We start from the raw sequence: 21,796 nt of genomic DNA, 5'->3' as shown, positions 1-21,796 counted from the left end.
AATTTACAAAAAAAAGTCAAATAAAATTTTAAAAGAGACTGTAGAAGTATGGCTTCCACACTCTTGATCCCAACACACATGCACTATTCCGAAAGGCAGCGCTTCAACAGTCTGTTCAAAACAGACGTTTTATAGACCTGACAGGTCTGACCGCCATAAAACTCTTTTCATTTCTTCATGTTTAGGCCATGTTAGCATGTCATGCTAACGTTTGACATGTTAACATATAAAACGTTAGCATGTATCAAATGTTAGCATGTAACATTTGATACATGCTAATATATCAAACGTTAGTAGGCATGCTAACGTTTGGTATGTTAGCACACATGCTAAGGTGAGAAACAGTGTGATATGAGCTTTATAATCTCCATTTCTTTCTACAAATAGAAAAAAAGCCTGTAAAGTAGATGCTAGTTTTAGCATTAGTGGCTAACAGTTAGCCAGGCAGGGTATTATCATCTCATGGCTTACAGTTTGTTAATTTGCTCATTTCATGTATTATTATAAACTCTGAAAACATTGAAATGTTTTGAAGTAATTTGCCACATAAAGTTTTAAACAAGTAGATAATGTTTACAACTTGGTTCCAGTGAGGCACCCATTCTTAGCAACTGTGTAAACACAGGGCAGCTTAATAGTAATCTATGTCCTTCCTTAAAATAAAAGTCTGAAACAACTCCATTATGACATGAAGCTTAAATGACTCACCATCATATGTGGGGCTCATAATATTAGTGTAGACTGTACCAGATGAAGTCACACGATGATGGCGGCCAGGCCACGCTTCAGGAAACAGATGAACAATATGGAGGTTTTTTAACACACAGTTGCAAAGAACCAAACCACAGACTCAGCACATGTCTCATCTTTATGTTGCAAACTGGAGTATTTTATAATCTCTCAATTTGCATGAAGGTAAAGAAGCTTTGCCCGTCGAGTGATTGTGACAGTCAGGAAGAAAGTTCAAAACAACGTTTATTTTTAGAGTTTTTTCAAAGACTCTCATTTATTCTGACATCTTTTTTTTCTGAGAAGGACTAAACAGGACTTCTCTCCTCGTTGCAGGTGATGTACTTCAGCTCCTTGTTTCCCTATGTCGTCCTGATCTGCTTCCTGGTTCGGGCCCTGCTGCTGAAGGGCTCCATCGACGGGATTCGACACATGTTCACGCCCAAGGTAGAGCCTGGCTGAAGTCACATTCCTCCGTTCAGGAACAGAGTCACAGCTGCTCGCTCCCTTATTCCACACAGATTTAGAAATATTCCCTCTATTAATACCATTCATACCATTCAGTTGGCCAATATTCGCTCACACTCTTCGGTATTTTTATTTTTTATTTTTTTATTTTACACTTCCTTCACTTTACTCCCTGGTAGTTTCCCTGCATGAGCTCAAAGAGTACATCTTCACGTGATAGGCTGGCTCCTTGGGAGAAAGCAGCCAATAGCACGGCAGGCCACAGAATCATCTCACCATGGAAACAACAGCTACAAGGTCCTTATGTAACCAGCCAGCCCGAGACGGTGATTTTCAGCAGAGCACGTCTGTCTTTTGTGTCTGCTGCGTCTCGTCACCCGACCTCTCCAAGAGCCGGCGGACATCACAGCCGCTTAGCGCGTCCTGCTCCGAGCTTAACGGGCCGAGGGGGGCATGTATGGAAAAATATGAAATGTTATGGAGAAGGTTTACAGCTGTCGTCTGACAGGGTGGGATGGTAGATGTTCTGGAAAAGATCATTGTATTGTTTGTCCTTTACAGGAGGAAAGGTCACTGCCAGATTGGAGCTTCTGGGTGCTTCACTTTAAAATACAGAGAAACAAATCTTTGCATTTATTCTTAGCTATATGTGCTTCCATTAAATTGGCTTTTAATAAATAATAAAAAAAATAATAATAAATCACGTTATATTGACCAAATTATTGTAAGCTAATATCACTGATGTTTATGGAGCTTTAAAACAAGACCATTTAAAGAATATTTTTAAATACATCAGTTCCCTCGTATTCTTTGTTGATGTATGTGATCTAATATTTATATATTTATTTTGTTCTTTTACAGTCTAAAATGAACATATTATGTTAACATAAACTAAAGTTTTGAATGAAAAGGAGCAGTTTGAAGGGGGAAAAAATCTTATATGGTCTCCCCCTTGGCAGACTGGCGACCTGTCCAGGGTGACCCCGCCTCTCACCCGGAACGTTAGCTGGAGAGTAGAGAAAATGGATGGATGGATGGATGGATGGATGGATGGATGGATGGATGGATGGATGGATGGATGGATGGATATATACTATATACACACACACACACATATATATATATATGTATATATAAACATCCTTGTAATGATACAGCACTCCACTGAATCCTTGATAGAAAATTATATTTTATTTCCTTAAAAGTAAAAAATAAATCCACTTTGTTTTTCTTTTCTTTTTTTTTTTTTAATTCTTTCTGATCCTCTTAAATTATAAATGCCGTCTCTTTCTAAAAATCTTTGTTTTGTTTTGCAAGCATTAACAGCCGACCGTATCTGCTCTGACCTCAGCTGGAGATCATGCTGGAGGCCAAGGTGTGGCGGGAGGCGGCCACGCAGGTCTTCTTCGCGCTGGGCCTCGGCTTCGGCGGCGTGATCGCCTTCTCCAGCTACAACAAGCGCGACAACAACTGCCACTTCGACGCCGTCCTGGTGTCCTTCATCAACTTCTTCACCTCCGTGCTGGCCACCCTGGTGGTGTTCGCCGTGCTGGGCTTCAAAGCCAACATCATGAACAGCAAATGTGTCGCTCTGTAAGTGAGAGTCCGCCAGCAGACTGAGATCAGTTAAAAACCGTGAAAATATGCCTAATGACTGGATCTTAACTGTTAGGGCTGAAATATTCGTTTTTGTTTTTTTAATGCCCAATCTTCTATTTTCTTTTAGAAACACTAATAAGATTGTGGCGCTGCTGGAGAGCAGCATTGAACCGAGCCTCATTCCCCACCACATCAACCTGACGCAGGTCAGTCAGGTCACTGCTGAGGACTACCATCAGATGATTCAGATCATCAAGGGGGTGAAGGAGGATGAGTACCCGAAACTGGGGCTGGAGTCCTGCAGCATCGAAGATGAGCTCAACCAGGTACATGAAGAAAAAAAATCAACAAATTTTGAGTTTTTTCCTCTTAATATGTGTAAATTGTTAAAATAAAGTTATGACTCTGTGGCTACCAGGAGGCTTCTTGATTATTTTGCAAGGAGGATTCACTCATTTCTAGCCTCAGTGACCAGGCTAGCTAATATTAGCAACACAAGCTGATAAAGTAGTTCTCTCCATTTAAATATCCAGTTGAACTAGTTGTCAGTTTGATGACTCTTTGCCTAAAATAAGGTTTAAAAATACATGAAGGTCCTTCAGTTATTAAATTATCATTTAGATTTTACCATTCTCTATCATCCATGTATTTGCTAAATTGTCTTTTTGTCTCATAAACTCCCATTCACATAGTAATAGTTCTATCAACAGAATTTAACATTTGGATCAGAACACATTTACAATTATTTATTTTTTTCTTTTTCACATTTATTAACTTATTTCCCCGATAGAAAGCAAATTAATTAGCATTGCTGTAAATGCGCCAGAATTGGCCAATTGGCTATTTTTTCATTTGTTGTCATTGGAAAATTGACCAAACTGGTAACTGTTATTGTACAGTTAAAACCCCAGAGTAATGGTAAAAATAAATAAAAACAAACAAACAAAAAACACAGAAAGCTCAAAAATGAAAGTTGAAGTCTTGAAGTCAGTATAGAATTTTGGTGAGGAAATGTCAACCCATCACAGAGTTCTCCTTTTATACCGATTCTGTTAAAATGCATCAGTTTGCAGTAAAGAAGTTCTTCAGTGTAACTTCAAGGATTGGAAAGTGAGAGAAGCAGCACATATATGTTTAAATTACCAACATATGAAGCCATTCAGCAGTCACCAGGAACTCACCTTGAGGGAAAGGCTGCAGCTCTTTCTTTATGAAATATACAAATGTTTACCTCTAAGAAAATAAACTGCCATTAATCGAGCTGTGTTCCCATGATGCTCCACGCTTTAAAAAAATCCATTATTCAGTTCAAAGTTCTGAAAAATCTATGGCTACCACTACGTCTTATGTGTATTATATTGAATTTAGAACCAACAACTTTTCTAGTCTGAAATCAAAATTCAGTGGGACATTTTGATAGCCTTCTGAACAGTTAGCTGAGCTTTCCTCTCAAACAGAAAATCCAATCTGCAAACATCCTAGAAACAGATTCAGGAAGAAATGAAATACTTCTGATAACTGAATTTTCCTTCCCTCCACCAGGCTGTCCAAGGCACAGGCCTAGCCTTCATCGCCTTCACAGAAGCCATGACCCACTTCCCGGCCTCGCCTTTCTGGTCCGTCATGTTCTTCCTCATGCTGATCAACCTGGGCCTCGGCAGCATGTTCGGCACCATCGAGGGCATCCTCACCCCGCTGATCGACACGTTCAAAGTCCGCAAGGAGTTCCTTACAGGTCAGAGGGAGTGGTCACCTAGCAACAAGCTCTTTGACCACAAATATTACCGCCGGCCATAAGAAATGTTATAGCTTTTAGACGCCAATATAATAAAGCTGAAGGAAAGATGCAGGGCAGATGAAGTGAGATTGTCCCAGTTGAGTTTGTCATTGCTTTAACTAAAAACATCAATATGTTGCTCTCCTAGAATCCAACAGTAGAGTGAAGGGTCGCTTTAAATTTCAAATAACAAAATTTCATGCAGAAACGTAAAACGGACCTGCTGAAGACAAAACCTCTTAAATCTCAAAGAATATTTTGAGTTTTAAATGTGACTTATTATGTCTCATTGAACAAGTTAGGATAGTTCTATACAAAACATGGTCGTTACGTTTTATTTTCTACAAAATCATTCTTAAATAATGAGATTTTAGTCTGCTTTGAGGTGCTTTAGGGCGTCTTGTCACTTTAAATTCAAATGTGCTGCTGCTGGCCACGCCCCCCCAACTCAACATTTACACTCACATGTGAAAATGGCTGCAAACTGATGCGCAATTATACAACTATACATCTTTGAAAAGCAGAAGTAGAGCCTCCAGCACAATCACTAAGAGTGCAACACGTGGTTTCTGGATGGTAGATGAACAACAAAACACTCGTCTTTTCCATCAGCCATTGTAAAGCAGATACAGTGGTAAAACTACCTGACCAAACGTATTGGAGCTCCTCTTTAGTTGCTAGGTAACAGGCAGTGACCTTACTTTGCCGAAGGTTTTTGAAGCGACTCGTTTTCCAGACACCAAAAAAAGAATTAACTTATTGCCAAAAACCGGCTTGATGGGGTTTTTTAAGTTTGGTGAATAATTTGAATGTTCTTAAAGGGCCAGTTGTTCCAGAATGTATTGATAAAACCAATTCAGCTGTTAAAATATCAATAAATAGGTGTTGGTTTCAGTTATTTGTTGTTTGTTTGTTTCAGGTGTTTTGTAAAATGAAATCAAACTGATCAGTCTGTCCAGGATTTTGCAATGGTTTTTGTAATCAAAATCACATATTTTGTTGCACTGATTTAGAAATATTTGTAAGTAATTATTAATATATTTGTGCTAATGTATGTTGTTCTTGCCCAATTTAAAAAAAAAAAAAGATTATAGTTAAAAATCAGAAAGAAATGTGGCAATCTGTTGATTTTGTGTGAATTTGAGTGAATTTCTGTGGAGTTGTTGGAAAACTGGAGGGACTTATTGGCGTAATTTAGAGTTCGGAGGGCCACGTTAAAAGCTACGGTGGGCCAGATTTGGCCCCCGGGCCTTTAGTTTGACACAGCCTGCTGAGTCCCCGCCTCTCTGTGTTGCAGTGGGATGCTGCGTGTTGGCCTTCTCCATCGGCCTCCTGTTCGTTCAGCGCTCAGGGAACTACTTTGTGACCATGTTCGACGACTACTCCGCCACGCTGCCTCTGCTCATCGTGGTGGTGCTGGAGAACGTGGCCATCGCTTGGTTCTACGGGATCGACAAGTAAGCAGCAGGCGACACAAACAAACCTCGGCCCCATTCTTTGCACTCGATTTCCAAGAAATGCTGTGATTTTGGCGAAACAACAAAACGCTCCTCCTGCCTCTCCCCAGATTCTTTGAAGACCTGAGGGACATGCTGGGCTTCACTCCGTACCGCTTCTACTACTACATGTGGAAGTACATCACGCCCATCCTGCTGCTGCTCCTGCTCTGCGCCAGCTTCATCCAGCTGACCATGACGCCTCCCAGCTACAGCGCCTGGATACAGGAAGAGGTAAGTGGAGGCCTCCGGCTTCGACGTCCCCGTCCACCCCTCACCCCCTCGTCAACCCGTCCCGCTCTGTGACCCTGGAGCCAAATGAAAGCAGATTAAAGGGGGATCAGAGGGAAGCCGGGCGGTAGCGCAAAAGTACAAAAAACACAAAACTTCTTCTTGGAAACAAACGTGTTTGAGCGGCGTTTCAGTCGAGAACAATAAACAGGATGTTTGGTCTGCTGTAAAAACACCAAAGCACCTGTGTGATTTTAGAACCAAGTGGAACAAAGACTAAACGAGTCAAAGTTCTAAACATAGTCTTCAGTTGATCGAGAAAAACTTTTTTTTTTATGAGTTTCTTGCAAAACTATTCACACGCTTTTTAGTCGCAACACAGCCACAAACTTCAATGTGTCATGAAACAATACCAAGTAGTGCAGATTAGCAGAATTTCCATTCATTTTTTTGCAAATAAAAATCTTAAAATTGTTGTTTTTATGTTTAGTTCCTTTTGGAAAATAAGCTCCGTCTCACTCACGCTGTATACATCCATTTTTAAGTCCTTGAACAGATTCTCAGTTGGATTCAAGTCTGGTCTTTGACTCTACCATCCAAACAAATGAATATGCTTGTATTTAAAGCACGTCTTCTCTAGCAGGTTTTCTAGCAGTGCTAGTTGGTTCCCTCTGTGTTCAGGAGGCTGTGCAGAGCAAATTGAAATTGAAACGAAAGTTTTGTCCTCGGAATCCCTCAATTTATGTTCAGTTGTACAAAAAAATATATTTGCTGTTTTGCTGTCAGTCCGATGTTTAATTGCTAAGAATATAGGTGTGATGCTAATTTGATCCACTAGGCACTAAAGGAATGAAACAAACTTTTCAATCTCAGAATGCTGATTGTTTCATTGATGATGTTTTTGCTCAAACAAGACTTTGAAATTTAATCTTGATCAAGCACTGATTTTGCAGCATTACACTACAAACCCAGTTCACACAGTCTCATGAGCTCCAAGTCTCCCTTTTTGCTATTTCGTGTTGCTCTAATCCCATAGAATCCCAATAAAACACCTTGATGTCTGTGGTTGTATCGTCACCTGGTCACATCTCTCCCCTCTGCCCCCTTCAGGCCGTAGAGAAGACGCTCCACTTCCCTCCCTGGGGCATCGCAGTTTGCATCTCTCTGGTGGTGATGGCCATGATGCCTGTACCCGTGGTCTTCTGCCTGCGCTACTTCAACATCATCGACGAGAACACCAGCGGCCTCTCCACCGTCTCCTACAAGAAGGGCCGTGTCATCAAGGAGAGCCCCCGGCCGGAGGACGACGACGACGCCAGCCTGATCCATGGCAAGACCCCCAGCGAGGCGCCCTCGCCGATGCCCGGGAAAAGCATCTACCGCAAGCAGAGCGGTGGCGGCGGCACCGAGGTGGACACAGCTCCCAACGGCCGCTACGGGATCGGTTACCTGATGGCGGACATGCCAGATATGCCCGAGTCGGACTTGTAGACTGACTGTGATAGTTAGCCCCGCCCGGCCATTTCTCTCCTCCACCCTTCTGCGTGCGTTTAGTCAGCCATCGTCATTGTTGTACATTGTTACTGCAATGTATATTCTTTGTAGATATAAGGTAGCTGCTCTGTTGTTTGTTGTCTCTGAACCTTATGTGACTGTAAGCCTAAAAACAAATGGTCTTGGAAGAGAGATTATTCTTGTCCAACTTATTTGCTTGAATTCACCCCTAAACTCTGACCCCCCTCAGTTTTGGCCCCTCTTAGAGAAGCTGTAGAGCTCACAGAGTCCTGATGGTCTTTTTGGGGTTCAGGCCTGTTTGCAGCAATACCCCCTGCTGTATGAAAAGGCTGTCTACATTTAGGTCCATATATTAAACATTTGTCCCAGTGTATACACTATGGCTGATGTAAAGACACAAGATGGAACATATTATTTCTGGCCAAAGTTCACGTCGGCATTGTTAAAACAGTGAGAGGACGGCGCTAGTATCCCCCTCCGATGATTGTCTGCGACTGAAGTGTGCCTAAGTCATTTATATTTGTTTATAGAATACATGGCTGTACATTTGAGGTATTCTGTAAATACAATATAAATATTATAAATATATTTATCCTGATAGTTTGGATATCAGAGCAGTGTTTTTAAGGTTCAGAGGTACTTAACTCTCATGTCTTTGTTTTTTTACTAATGTTCTGTCAGTGTTGGTGAGGACTGCGTCCTCTTTGTAAATATTTTTTTCATGAAATGCTTAAATTGCGATGTCTCTTCCCCCCCTCCCCCTCCAGTTCAAGAATAAAAGTGGAAAACGATCCATACTTTAAGACTCATTTTTGGCTGTTTTATGTTCGTTTTTGATACGGTGCCAGACGCATTTATTAGCACTTCAGTTTTTATTGCATTCGTATAATCCCTCTGTGATTATACGAGGGATTTTTTTTTACTGTTCAGAACAGCACAAAGTCTTCTGGTGTATTTTTTTTTAAATTAATATTATACTAATTATAAAACCAGACTTAACAGAAATGTTCTGTAGAGTCAGCATTTCAAGTGGGAATATCCCCACTCCAAATCCAATATGGCTGCCTTTTGTAAGTTTAGCTGAAATATGTTGCAGACACAGTAACGTACAACCTCCTGAAGCAAACATGTTGCTACAGTATTTGGCAGAGCTATAGTAGCCAGATCATTCCTAGCTAGGTAACTAGATAAATATAAATGAGAATAATATAAATCCACATATCAGGTTGGAAACCTGATTGGTTGAAAAGCACAAATGACGATGATGTATTTCCTCAATCCAGACTCTGATTTCAATTAAAACACAACAATTAAAAAAATTATTCAGTTTAAGGCATTTTACACACTTTACTTTGTGGACACATTGTAACAATATACACAAAGTAACAATAACTTTATTATATATAAATATTGTTTACATGCAAAATAAAGAAACCAGACCAAATGCATGACCCTTAAGTGTAAAGGACGCAGACAATAAAACCGTAAACAAAATAACTTTTATTTGCGTCACAATGACTTCAGCTATAAGAATGTATGTAAAAATAAAACTCCACAACATGTGCAGAGCAGTCAGCATTAGAATAACTAGTTTCCCCATCTATGTTGAGTGGCTTACCATACTGATAAATATGCATTCAGACACAAATAAATAATCAACTTGACACTTTTTTATGGCTTTGTGCTTTTTTGTTTTGTTTTGTTTTTTTTTTTTCAGTTTCCACTTTGCCCACTGCACACAGGGAGAAAATCCATATCCGTTAATTGGAAGCAGGATTTTTTTTAACATCTCCTCTGCTGTCAGACTTAACACACACAAGTTAAACAAACTGTGTCCCTTTACAAAAATCTCCTGAAAGTTAAAAGTTTGTCATTATCTGATGAAATAGGTGAGTTTTGCTGAAGAACAGACAAAGATAAATCTATGATGCGATTCTTCAGGGAGCCGCCGGTCTTTCCTTACTGAACATCAGAGTCCTGAAAAGTGCGGCTGGTTGTCAGGCGCTGAGGTAAAACATCGTCTTCAGTGCAGCTGAAGAGTTCATCCCTTTGGCTGATTCCTCTGTTCAAAACAAAACACTGAGGTGAGATTTCAGTCACTATTATTGCTGTTGCTACATCAACAACCAGAAGCAAACCAAACATTCACAATAACTGCTTTTCTATAGAAAGAAAGATACTTTTGAGTAATTTTACATCAACAAACCAGGGGCAGCAATATCATGTTTTGGGCTTTTAATAATAGTTTTACTTCAGCGGTGTGCTGTCGTCTATGACGGAGTATTAGGGCCAAGTTAAGACTTGTTTTTCATTTCGAAATAAAAAAAAAAGTCATACAAGAATAACTGAATAAAGTCATACAACAATGAATTCCAAACAATGAGAATAAAGTTGTAATTATACAAGGATAATGTCATATTACTGGAATAAGATCAGAATAAAACGAGAATTAAGTCATTATCAGGATAAAGTCATAATACTAGAATACAGTCATAATTTTACCAGAATGACATCATAATATTAAAAGCATAAGGTTGTATATTAGGAGAATAAAGTAGTGATTATATGATCATTCTTCCAGGAAAAATGAATCAAACACAAAATGTGGATTATTGAGCATCTTGTATTGCTTTAGTATTGTTTATTATTATTATTATTATTATTATTATTAATAAAGGTGTTTATTTTTTTTCGTTGTTTTTTTTTTTAAGCTCAGAAGGCCTTTATTCAAGAGTAGCCAGACAGGAAAGTTGGTAATGAAAGCAGGAGAGGACATGCGGTAAAGGTCAGCAGGTCGGGACACGAAGCGATGACCAAGGTCGAGCTCCACGCCTGCACCCCAGTATCGGTTTTTAGAAATAAGGATATATTTGATCTGAGCTTGAATTCACCAAATCTTCAGATGAAACATCTGAAGAGGTTAGAACAACGAGAACCTGTCGCTCAGGCGAGGTGGAGCTGCTCTCTCATCCTAGCCGCGGCGCACTCCCTCTTCTCACAGTGCTTCTTCAGGTCTTTGACCTCCAGAGGGAGCATGTTGCTCCACGCCATCAGCACCGACTCCTCATCTGAGAGACGGCAAACAAACACACACAGACACGTGTCACGTTCTGCAGAGAGAGCTGCGCAGCGAGGCCACTGTTTTCTTTTTTGTTTTTTTACAGAGAAGCGGCGGGGCCGAACGAGGACGCTCACCGTCCCGGTTCCTGTCTCGTGGGAGCCTCCGGCCCAAAACCAGCACCGAGTTCTTCCAGTTCGTCAACTCTGATTGTAGGAAAGGAAAAAAAAGAAAAAGAAAAGAAACATTTGTGCAAACACCGTTACACACGGACAAAACTCCCAGCGTGTGGCTGGTCGACTCATCTGCACGCAAACGCTCAGAGAGACAGTGAATCTAAAAGCCAAACAAAAAGCCAGCTGCTTAATAATGTGGTTTTTTTTTTGTTTGTTTTGTTTTTTTCACCATTTTGTTCTCACGCTCTCCTTGCTGCACAGCAGATAGGAGCTGCTGTGGTGAGTTAACCTTCACAACGCTTCAGGAAACATTGTGTTCTTGTTGGACGTTTGAAAGGCAAAACTTGGCAAACTTCCTACTTAATGTTAAACTCTGTCATGATTAACCCCAAAAGTTTTATTTTCAGTTTATTTCAGATGAGGGTCTAATGTTGCTTCGTATTCCAAATAGAAGATAACAGAATACACATTGTTCCCAAAGAATAAATCTACACTGTAAAAACACAAAATCCTAAATTTTTTTTTTTTTTGGTCTAGTTTTTAGTAAAGTTATCTCGGTACACTTGCAATAAGACAAAACTAACTCAAAAGTAACTTCAGCAAAGGTATAGGAACTTGTTTGAAGTAAATAATTATGTAATATTGATCAAAAAGTATTACTTTTTCCCTGTGTTACAAGTGAAATAATCTACTTGTATTGTTTTTATCAATATTAAGGAATCATTTACTTAAAACAAGCTCCTATGTCTTGCTGAAAAGTTTCTTCTGAGTCTTATTTCAAATGTATCAAGATATTTGCACAAGAAACTGGACCAAAAACACTCAATATGATTTTGTGTTTTTGCAGTGCATGCAGTGAAATCCGTGTAAAAAGTTGATGACCCACGCATGACTGCAGAGACGATGGTGCGGATGGAGTCGCACGACGACGGTGCCACCACCTGCAGAGCCTGGTGCTTGGAGAGCTCCAGCAGGAGCAGGTAGCCCCCTCTAGTGCCGATCCAGAGCGCTGCGGTGTTCTGCATCATCAAGGTCTTCACCGTGGCCCAGGAGGGTGAAGCCTCGGAGGGCGGCTCCGCTCCGCCGCCCCGCCTGTGAGGGACGGCCTGGTTACTGTCCGATTCACAACGGATTTAATCAAAGTGCAACGGAGCGTACCGGATGATCTGAGCGCAGTCGATGCAGTCCACCATCCTCTCGCTCTTCTTGTCCCACACCTCCACGGTCGGAGTGCTGGCTTTGCTGAGATACACGTGTCTGTCCACCACCATGCGGGAGACGCACGCCTCACAGCTCTGGCCCCGCTGCTGACTGGAGGAGGTACATGCAGCACCACTATTACTCCAGCTTACATGAGTGAGAATATCTGTTAAACCCTTTAAATTCACACTGAGGCTGTTATGATGACAAATTTTTCTGGACGATAAATCGTCCCAGAAGTTATTGTGATAAACGATAATGTTGTTTTGAGACTGTTTTCAAGTTATATAATGGTAGTGGCATAATGATGCAAGAACACATTGTCAAAGACCGATGAACCTAATTCTATTAAACATCAACATTGGAACTGGACGACATTTTAAATGTCCAAAATAAATAAACAAAATGTCGTTTGGTCCAGACATGAGACTCACCGGAAGATGAGGTTCAGTTTCGTGTCGATGGACTTGCAGACGTCGTAGTTGGCTGAGAAGCAGAGGATCTTGGTGCCGCAGCCGGCCCAGACCGACCTGCTGTCCAGCGAGTGGGTCGACTGGCCCAAACACATGAGCGGAGTGCTGGCGTTTCCAACGGTGATGCTTTTCACTGGCTGGCCGTTCTCCTGCTGGAAGGAGGAGAGCGGACAGCTGTGATCACCATACAACTCAATGGACCCGACGGTTCTGAGTGAACGGTTACCATGAGCACAGACTCCTCATAAACACTCAGAACTCCATCTGCGGTGCCGACCAGCAAGTAATTCGTCCTTTGGCTGCAAAGGAATCAAAAATGAAAAATAGAAAGCATTATTCCCACAACAATATCATTTTAAAGACATTTGCCTATTTCTAATATAGATGTATATATTCTAAATAACCAGGTTTGAGATTGATGAGCTAATTATACTGCTGCTTTGAAATTTTTTATCAATGAATAATTTTCTTTCTCTCATGATAACCCGTTTGACAATCAGGATGATCGTTTCGATATTTTGGAAACAGCTGCAACGTTTCAGTAGAAACGTTTCTGAGTAGGCACGTTCATTATTGTGTCATTGTGTAAGACACAATAATGAGTTTTTAAGTCAAAACGCTCTCTAGAGCACACAAACATACACACACATCCTTGTATTTCTATCCAACTGAGACTTTTGTGTTGACTTCCTTTCATTTTAGCAATGGCTTTAGTCCTAACAAAGACATTCTTCTAGCACTATTCATTACTAATATATTTCTAACTCTACCCAAAACTTATTTCACACTCTGAACCTACCTAGCAGAGCGCATTCCAATTAAAAAAGTGAATACCAGGAAATGTCCACAATGGGTTAAAATTATCCCTGTATAATTAGTGAAATTATACAAGGACAACTATAAATTGTTCAAGGAATAAAAATGAATGAAAATGGATGAAAATGGTTATAACAGTCACATGTAATAGATACTAGTACACACACACACACACACACACACACACACACACACACACACAGTATGTCTTTCTTCACAAGGACTTTGCATTGACTTCCATTAATTTTTCAGTCATTTCTATAGTCTAAACCAGATACCAAACTTAACCCTAATCAGTACATACCTAACCAATTCACACCTTAGTCCTAAACCTAAGCCATAACCCAAAAACAGAACAACTTCTTATGGGGCCCATAAGGAGCAGACAGTCCCCACAACATGGTATGCGTTAGAGAAATTATCCTTCAATGTATCAAATGCAAGACCACACACACACACACGAACACACAGCTAACTCTGATAATTCTGCTGCTCTAGAATTGTCTGGAGCAGCAGACAATGATTTCCACTACAGTATCAGCTGGAGCTTCAGTGGTTCTGTAAGGACTTACGTGCGCCGAGGGTGTACATGGAAGTACAGTGAGGTGACGGCATCGGTGACACTCTGCAGGTGGTGATAAGTGGACACATCCTGGGTGCTGATGACCAGTAAGGAGCCAGACTGCATGCCTGCCACCAGCCAATCAGATTCCTCATTTGGGATCTGAACCGTGACGAGGCAAAGGACGGGGCTCGAATCGATCTCCTGTTCACAAGGACAGGAAAGAGTTAAAATACTTTAGCTTAAAAGAAGTCAAACATGAGGCATCAAGTTTTGCGACATGTATTCATACCTGTGTGGTGACCGCGTTGGTCTGGAGGTCCATGGCTGTGACGAAGCCCTTCCTCTTGGAGCTGCTGCCCCCACCGAGCCAGGCTGTGTGGCTTGATGTCTTCTGGTCGCCGCCACTGCTCATTGTGATGCACTGAGCAGTAAACATGCTGGAAAACTTCACTTCACTTTTTAAACTCAGCATTTCCCCTGAATTCAGCCGGTCAAACACCTGGACACATCACAGAAGAAAAATGAATAAATAAAGATGGTAAAAAAGGTTTTGATCTACAAAATTGTTTCCTTGTGCTTGGGATTCAAAAACCTAGCTGGTACTGGCAGATCCTTAAAAAATATAAATTGATATAGTTAAAATTAAGGCCTTAAAATGTCTTAAATTCATCTAAAAAATAACTGGACCCTAAATACGTTAATGACAGGTCTTGCATTTTGGTTGCTCATTTTTCTTGCAGGATTCTGTCAGGGAAAAGTTTAAGTCAGCTGCAGACTCTTTATTGTGTCCTGTGACTCAAGGCAGTTGGAGCTACAGCTAATTACCTGCTAACATCCCCCTGCTAGTTAACCAGCTAGCTTTTTTGTGCCTACCATGGATAAATTGGCTGGACGATGTTTGTCTTCGCCTCACTTCTGTTGCTAACCTATACAATGCTACATGCATTATGTTCAAAAAAAGCTTGGTCTGTGAGGGCTAAGGAGAAAGAGCCATATCCACTGTGAAATCCACAAAGCTGTAGTTAAGAGCCAAAAACAGACCTCAGAAATTTAAGTTTTTCTCCCCTGATCTGGCTAAAGCTTCCCAGAAAACTGCACAGGGATCACTAACCGTAGCACTGATTTAAGAGGAGCATGTGGTGCAACACTGAAGTTAGAGGTTTGGTGGATTTTAAACAAGGTGGTCAAACACCAGTCTTATTTTATTTCAACAAGGTTGTCACCATGGAAAGAATTACAACTGAGAAGGATGAGAAAAGGAAAAGCGTAGAGCATGGAACAAAAAGAGAATAGAGACAGAAGAATGAAAGGAACTGTAATTAATGTCTAAAGTATGAATATGACAATATCTATAAGTGTCACAAGCAGTGCCATTTATTCTTCAATAGTTTCCCATTTACATACACATAGATATAAAATATGAAATTTCCTTTTGCACATTTTTGTCCTGATACAGGTCTTAAATTTCATTCCTAATGTTCTTAAAGGCCTTAAAAAGTCTTAAATTTGAGTTGGTGAAACCTGCAAAAACCCTGCAGTCTCCATGAGGATCTGAATCAACCTACATCCTGGTTCTACTATAGATTATTTTTACACTCAAAGACAAGTGAAGAACAGGGAACAGCTGTTCAACACCTCACCTGAGCAGAGGTGGGTCGATCCTGTGGGCTTTCCTTCAGACAGTCCATCATCAGAGCCTGGAAGCTGAGCCAAGGTAAGCAATTATAGTGCTTTACTGGGTCTGTGTAAAACAATAAAAATAAAATAAAATCAAATATTAAAAAGGTCATTTTTAAAATTATTTTTCGTAAAAATCAGAGGTGAACCCAGAGTCAGACTTTTTTTCACCTGGCAGCTTTCCCTGCACCGCCACTTCATCAAACTCGCTGGGGAACCTCATGCCTTCTGAAATGCGCTCGCCTTTCGTCAGCAAGTCGTACAGCAGCAGGCCGAACGAGAACACGTCCGCCTGCTGGTTGTAGATCACGTTACCCCGGGCGACCTCGGGCGCTCGGAAACCTGCCGGACGGAGGAGGAGACCCGTCAGAGCTCTTGTTTCCAGTCAGCCTGAATCGGCCACAGAGAAGAAACTCTGACTGACCCGGCGTCCCCTCGGAGCTCCTCACGCCCATGCTACAGCAATACTGAGCGATCCCGTAGTCGGTGATTTTGGCGATGATCTCAGAGTCGCTCTTCAGGTTGAACAGGAGTATGTTGTGGGGCTTCAGATCCCGATAGATGATCATGGCGGAATGGAGGTACCTGATCGTAAAGATCAATCACTGACTGAATGGATATCGCATTAAGTAATTCTACGTCAAATTCTACGTTCATGTGGAACCAAGACAGCAAAAACTAAATCTGCACTATGAATGAACCTTCTTAAAATAAGCAAAATTACAAAACGTGATTTTCAGGGGATTAAAAAAAAAGGATCAAATTAAACCTATAGACTTACGTTACACCTTTACCTATTTAAGTCAAGTTTATTTGTATAGCACATTTCAGCATAAAGGCAGTCAAAAATGCTTTACACCATGCAAACATAATTCTGTCTCCAATTATGAAACAAGCAACTAAACATGTAATGTTGACAATCAGACAACCAGAAGACTTGAGTGGTCCAGAAGATCATTTAGTGTGTGTGTCTGATCGCCTACCTCCTCTTTTTAATATTGACTTGATATGGAGAATCATACAGACTACAGAGTGTTTAAATCTAGTACGGAGGAAGAACAGATACAGATTCCTCAGGCAGTAGCAAGGGGTTTCCTTTGATCTCAAATGGTTAAAGCACATACATCAAAGGACGGATGATGCAACACTATGGTAATCATGTTTCAATTTGTTGGAAGCTTCAAATTTGAGATTTGTCTGTATTTTCTGCACACAGAGAAAAGGCAGGAAGAAATGAAGCACATTTTGTGAAAAATCAAGTTCTACCATGTCTAGAAACTGTCTGTGTCTTTCCTGTTGTGTTTATTTTGATATAAAGGTGTAAAATTTATGTTGCTTCTGAGTAGAGAAAGAGTTAATTTTTCCAGTGATGTCATGGTTTCCGTTTTCCTTTTCCATTAACGATCACATGATCTGGGGCTAAAAGTTAAATACTTTCCAATCCTTTTCAATCAAAGAGTTCCCAAAAGTTTTAAAGTAACGATTTACTGAATAGGTAAGAAAACAAGCCTAAACATGCATTAGGACAGAGGTTGAGTTTTAGACGTTAGCCGAGGTAGGTGAGATTGATGGACAAGATCGGCTTCACATGCAAATATCGGTCGATCGCCACTGTCCCAAAATTAAGGAAATCGGGGCTGATTTATCAGTGTACCCTAAAATTAACCAAATCAAAAAATGTCCATGTTCGATATTATACAACGTCCTGAATTTTGGAAACTGAACACCTTCACTTCCACTTTAACTCTGTAATTTTTTTTTTTGTTTGGGGAACTTTCAATTCCGGCTTGCGGAGGTTGTTCTTCTTTTCCGTTTTTTTTCTAACTCTCTACCTTAGCCCATCTGCCACATGCAGGGCGATCCTGTGCTGCAGCTTCTTGTTCAGGCTGCCATTTTCATGGTTAAAGAGGGAGTCCAGAGAGCCTCTGTGAGCGAGCTCCATCACCAGGACCGGCGGAGCAGAGCTGGCGGCCAGCAGGCTCACCAGGCTGGGGTGTCGGAGACGTCCCAGGACAGCCAGTTCCTGGAAAAAACAGCAAATGGGTTTTATCTGTGAAAGAAAATGGGTTTTTTTTTCTACTTTTATGAAACAGTTTTTATAACAACCCCCCCCCCCCCCCCCCAAAAAAAACAGCCAATCATCGACTTCTACAAATGTCTAAAACCCAACAACATCCATTGCTGCGGCAGAACCCTTCCAGCAGTACCTGTCTGAGGAGTCTGTGGATGTAAAGATCAGAAGCATGCTTGTTGAAAACCTTCACAGCGACTTCTTCGTTTTTATAAATTCCTCGATAAACTGTTCCAAAACCTCCGTCCCCTTTAGAATATAAGATTTACAAATATTAAGTTGTTATAGGACAAACTATTTCAGGAGACTTATTTTACAAAAAAAACAAAAAGCTGTACCTAGTCTATGTTCTTTGGAGAGGTCTATTTCCAATTCCTCGCCATCCAGTGAAATCCCTGCAGGCTGGTCACTCAGCACCAGGTCTGGGGCGATCTGAGAGATCGGAAGCTTGCAGCGCGGATTCTCTGGGTTCACCATCAAGAAATCTAGAATCAACACGGTCATTAGGTTTATTTTTTAGTTTGAGTAATGCTGGGACTATGCACTGGGAGTTTTAGAATCACTTTTAGGAAGTCAACTCATATTTGGCAACCAAATATCATCAGAAGAGAAAAACCAAAAAGAAGACGATGTCATCAGCATAGGTGCTGAATTTACTGTTGGGAATTAAAGGGATGTACCTTCATCAAAATGGTTACAAAGGTCTTCTAGTAGAATCTTGCTCCACTCCTGGCCATCTTCAAAACTGTAGAGAGCCCACTTCTTTAGCAAAGCTCCTCCATTGCCATGCACGTCGGTGTTGAGCAGACCAGAAAACCATTCCTCCAGTACGGAGTCAACATGGTCCACCACTTGGCCCAGTAACACTCGGCCTGGACAGAAGGAGAAATGGGGAAAACAAAGTAATGCTGTCATGATGTCAATTATGTGGATTATTTTTAGAAACAGTCCAGAAAAATAAAAAGTAAGAGGCATCAAATGGAATAAATTGCTGATGCAAATAACCATCTGGATTTACAATTGTTTTATCATGTTTGAGACCATACAGTTTGCACCCTTTGGTACCTTTTTGAGATGAGGGAACGGTTATCCTCACAAAGCTGGAGGGACTCTGTTCCTCTGAAGCAGCCTCCATCAGACAGTACGCGTCAGGGGACCAGTTCAGGTAAATACCTCGCCTCCAGTAAATACGGTTGGGTCGAAGCACCTTTTCTGGAGAGAGAGAGAAAAAAAGTGACAAAGTTAATATCCACTGTCTGTCTTTCCTGGAAATTTGTTAAGCTGCTATTGCTGATTCCCAACATTTGACATTTTTACGCTAAAGGAATACTAGAGGAATTGAAGTGGAATTTGAGGAACATCAGAACCTGTATTTGTGTCACTTCTGTCGTGAGCGGGGCGTCAACTGGAATCCATAGTATGGAATTCACAGTGTTCTGCTGTCATTCCCAGGTACGTTACTATTTTAAATGTTCTTGTGTCGTTTACTTTATTCTTTTATTTTAAAAGGTCAACTGACCATCCAGGAAATAAATGTCATTGTTCATACAGTGCCCTCAGGAGCTCAGATCAATATTAGACTATTTTTTCCTTTCAGTTTCAAGCATCTAACATCCGAAGGTGAGTAAAGCATCTGTACAGTACAGGACTGAACAGTGGCAACCAGGCTTACCATATGTGATGATCAAATTGTGTGTGCTACAACGTCAAATGTATATAACAAAGATGGGGGAGCATTATATTCCAACATTCAGACAAAATGCAGTGAGCAGCACTGATGCTGGCAGCCATTGTTGGATTTACCTCTTCCACAGAGCAAATACGAGGAGACCTCTAAGAGGCGACTGATCTGCCTAGACCAGAAGTCCATGGGGAAGTAGGGCATTTCATACAGACGCACAATCATCTCAGAGTTCTCACAGTGAGGTAGCTCTATAACTGGTCTGTGTTTGGACAAACTGTTTAAAACAGAACGAATCAGAGAACATCACAAACTTGGCAGCGCTACATGGATGTATTTCCACATGAAGAAATCTTAACGTACCTGCTGGGTACCAGTAGCTGGTCCTCACCAAAAGGAAGGGCAATCTGGAACTTCTCCAAAAGTTTGAAAAACTGGAGCATGTGGCTCTTGGGGAAACATTTGGTCTCCAACAGAAACCTTTCCACAACAGAACGCTGGACCACTCCCTTTGGTTGCTCCAAGAGGCCACAGCTCTTCAAGGTCAGTTTCTGCACAGCGGACAGACACGGCATGTGTCCCACAGTTTTCACATACATTGCTAAGAGTGTTTAGATACGACTTAAGCACAAACTCAAAGATTTTATTACGTAGGACACAGATTTTCAGCCTGAGGAGAGGGATGACTATGAAAATGTCAATGAAGCTGAAGACTTTAAGTCCAGTTTATTTTTCTCATTGGTGAATGAACTGAGCTCTAGGGAAAAGCTTTGTTTGCATATAAACACTGAATGGTAAAATAGAACTTTCCTGAAAATAGAACTATGGTGAAGTAATTCATGTATAAAAATAAATAGAAAAGGCCCGAAGTTTGGAACACCAATTCCACTGGTAGGAACTCGTCTGCTAATCCGCTAATAGCAAAACTAATTTTAAGTTCAGCGCTTTAGTATTTTTGGCAAACTTTGATAATGTTTAGCACACTTAGCTTCCCCTAAATTAATTTTTCTGCTAAATACCATGTTGTCATAGTACTTTAGTGCCAAGAGAACTAATGTTTATGATTAGTGCATTAGGGCTAGCACAACAAAATCTGGTAGATTTGGACCTGACACTGCCCAAATCTAACAAAGCCACAAAATATCAAAATTTGCCATTGCAATATCAATACAATATCAGTATTTCAATTACAAAGAACTGCTTGGATGCAATATCCTTGAATTCCCTGAATTCACTTTGTATGCCAATATTATATTTAGTCTGCAGTTATGCAGTTGATGCTCACATTTGCTTTAGATTTTATGTGACAAAAAATGACTGTATTGATTAAAAATAATAATATCGAGTAAAATATGAATTAATCACAATCTATATATACCTTATTCCACATAATACTGTGCGCCCCCCATTGATAAAAGATGATTTCAGTGTTATAATGTACTGAGGGGGAAAAATTATGTACTTCACATGCTTACCTGAGACAGAATGTTACACAACCACTGTGGGTAGATAAAGTAAAGTTCTTGAAGTTGGAGAGCAGGGTCGTCAAAATGTAATAAAATTCCTTAAATGAAAAATAAATTACAAGCTGTTAGAGTGAGGGTTTATATTTCTTTAAAGCACAAAATATTGCTGTACAAAAACTGATTTTACCTCAGCAGGAACACAGATTTTAAACAGATTTTAGACATTGTCATTATATGTTGGAAACTAGTGTTAGTGTCAGAAATAAAGTCCAGTTCTTAACTGACCCACTTCACTGAGGAAATGGATGGCGTGGGGGAGTTCGGCTTCCTCCAGCTGCAGCTGACTCTCCTGGATAAGCTGCAGAACCTTGTCGTACCTGAGGACGGGAAACTCTGGCGGGACTCTGTTCCTCTCTTGGAGAATTCTGCGCTCCAGCTCCACGTAGCAGTCTGGCACCAACTGACCCATAACCTGCTGGCCTTGAATCTGGACAAACAGATGAGGTGTGTGTTAAAGGGGCAGTGTTATGTGTTTTCCAGGCATGGAGTGCCACTTTATTGCACAATCAATTAATTATGTTGCCTTCAGTTGTTATAAAAATGCTATATATCAAGTATGACTAAAGAAATTTGACTTTGTGCTCTGACTTTGTCAGTCTGTGAGGTGAAAGCTTGGAAACTGTAGCTAGAGGAGGAGCTTTGTCCTTGAAGGCGGGGCTAGGTCCATCCAGGTGTTTTGCGCAGCTGAGTGGTTGCCATGAGAGATTAAAGGAGTTTTCAAACATGCATGAAAGAATC

The 21,796-nt window shown here is 40.8% G+C and overlaps 2 protein-coding genes across 3 annotated transcripts in view; one reads left to right on the top strand and one right to left on the bottom strand.

Annotated features, from left to right (window-relative positions):
- The window catches only part of slc6a15 (solute carrier family 6 member 15), a 25,323-nt gene extending 16,710 nt beyond the window's left edge, over positions 1–8,613 (top strand). The window contains exons 6-12 of the mRNA XM_007566014.2: positions 1,066–1,176; positions 2,549–2,790; positions 2,924–3,122; positions 4,339–4,531; positions 5,871–6,030; positions 6,141–6,303; positions 7,411–8,613. Coding sequence (XP_007566076.1) covers positions 1,066–1,176; positions 2,549–2,790; positions 2,924–3,122; positions 4,339–4,531; positions 5,871–6,030; positions 6,141–6,303; positions 7,411–7,791 — 1,449 coding nt within the window. The 3' untranslated portion in view covers positions 7,792–8,613. The remainder of the gene's footprint in view (positions 1–1,065; positions 1,177–2,548; positions 2,791–2,923; positions 3,123–4,338; positions 4,532–5,870; positions 6,031–6,140; positions 6,304–7,410) is intronic.
- Positions 8,614–9,147: 534 nt separating this feature from the next.
- lrrk2 (leucine-rich repeat kinase 2) overlaps positions 9,148–21,796 on the bottom strand; it is a 49,685-nt gene continuing 37,036 nt past the window's right edge. For both annotated transcript variants that reach the window (XM_016678549.1, XM_016678548.1), the window contains exons 32-52: positions 21,284–21,485; positions 21,008–21,096; positions 19,896–20,083; positions 19,655–19,809; positions 18,917–19,063; positions 18,532–18,723; positions 18,190–18,336; positions 17,988–18,100; positions 17,613–17,803; positions 16,205–16,365; positions 15,952–16,122; positions 15,744–15,844; positions 14,393–14,602; positions 14,111–14,304; positions 12,949–13,021; positions 12,684–12,874; positions 12,208–12,360; positions 11,936–12,141; positions 11,011–11,079; positions 10,752–10,883; positions 9,148–9,877 (exon numbers count right to left, since the gene is read on the bottom strand). In XM_016678549.1, the coding sequence (XP_016534035.1) occupies positions 10,759–10,883; positions 11,011–11,079; positions 11,936–12,141; positions 12,208–12,360; positions 12,684–12,874; positions 12,949–13,021; positions 14,111–14,304; positions 14,393–14,602; positions 15,744–15,844; positions 15,952–16,122; positions 16,205–16,365; positions 17,613–17,803; positions 17,988–18,100; positions 18,190–18,336; positions 18,532–18,723; positions 18,917–19,063; positions 19,655–19,809; positions 19,896–20,083; positions 21,008–21,096; positions 21,284–21,485 (3,078 nt within the window). In that variant the 3' untranslated portion in view covers positions 9,148–9,877; positions 10,752–10,758. The remainder of the gene's footprint in view (positions 9,878–10,751; positions 10,884–11,010; positions 11,080–11,935; positions 12,142–12,207; positions 12,361–12,683; positions 12,875–12,948; positions 13,022–14,110; positions 14,305–14,392; positions 14,603–15,743; positions 15,845–15,951; positions 16,123–16,204; positions 16,366–17,612; positions 17,804–17,987; positions 18,101–18,189; positions 18,337–18,531; positions 18,724–18,916; positions 19,064–19,654; positions 19,810–19,895; positions 20,084–21,007; positions 21,097–21,283; positions 21,486–21,796) is intronic.

This window comes from Poecilia formosa, unplaced genomic scaffold (genome assembly GCF_000485575.1).
Source record: "Poecilia formosa unplaced genomic scaffold, Poecilia_formosa-5.1.2 Scaffold185, whole genome shotgun sequence".
NCBI lineage: Eukaryota > Metazoa > Chordata > Actinopteri > Cyprinodontiformes > Poeciliidae > Poecilia > Poecilia formosa.
The sequence above is the reverse complement of the archived record's forward strand: the minus strand, read 5'-3'. Positions and strand labels throughout refer to the sequence as shown.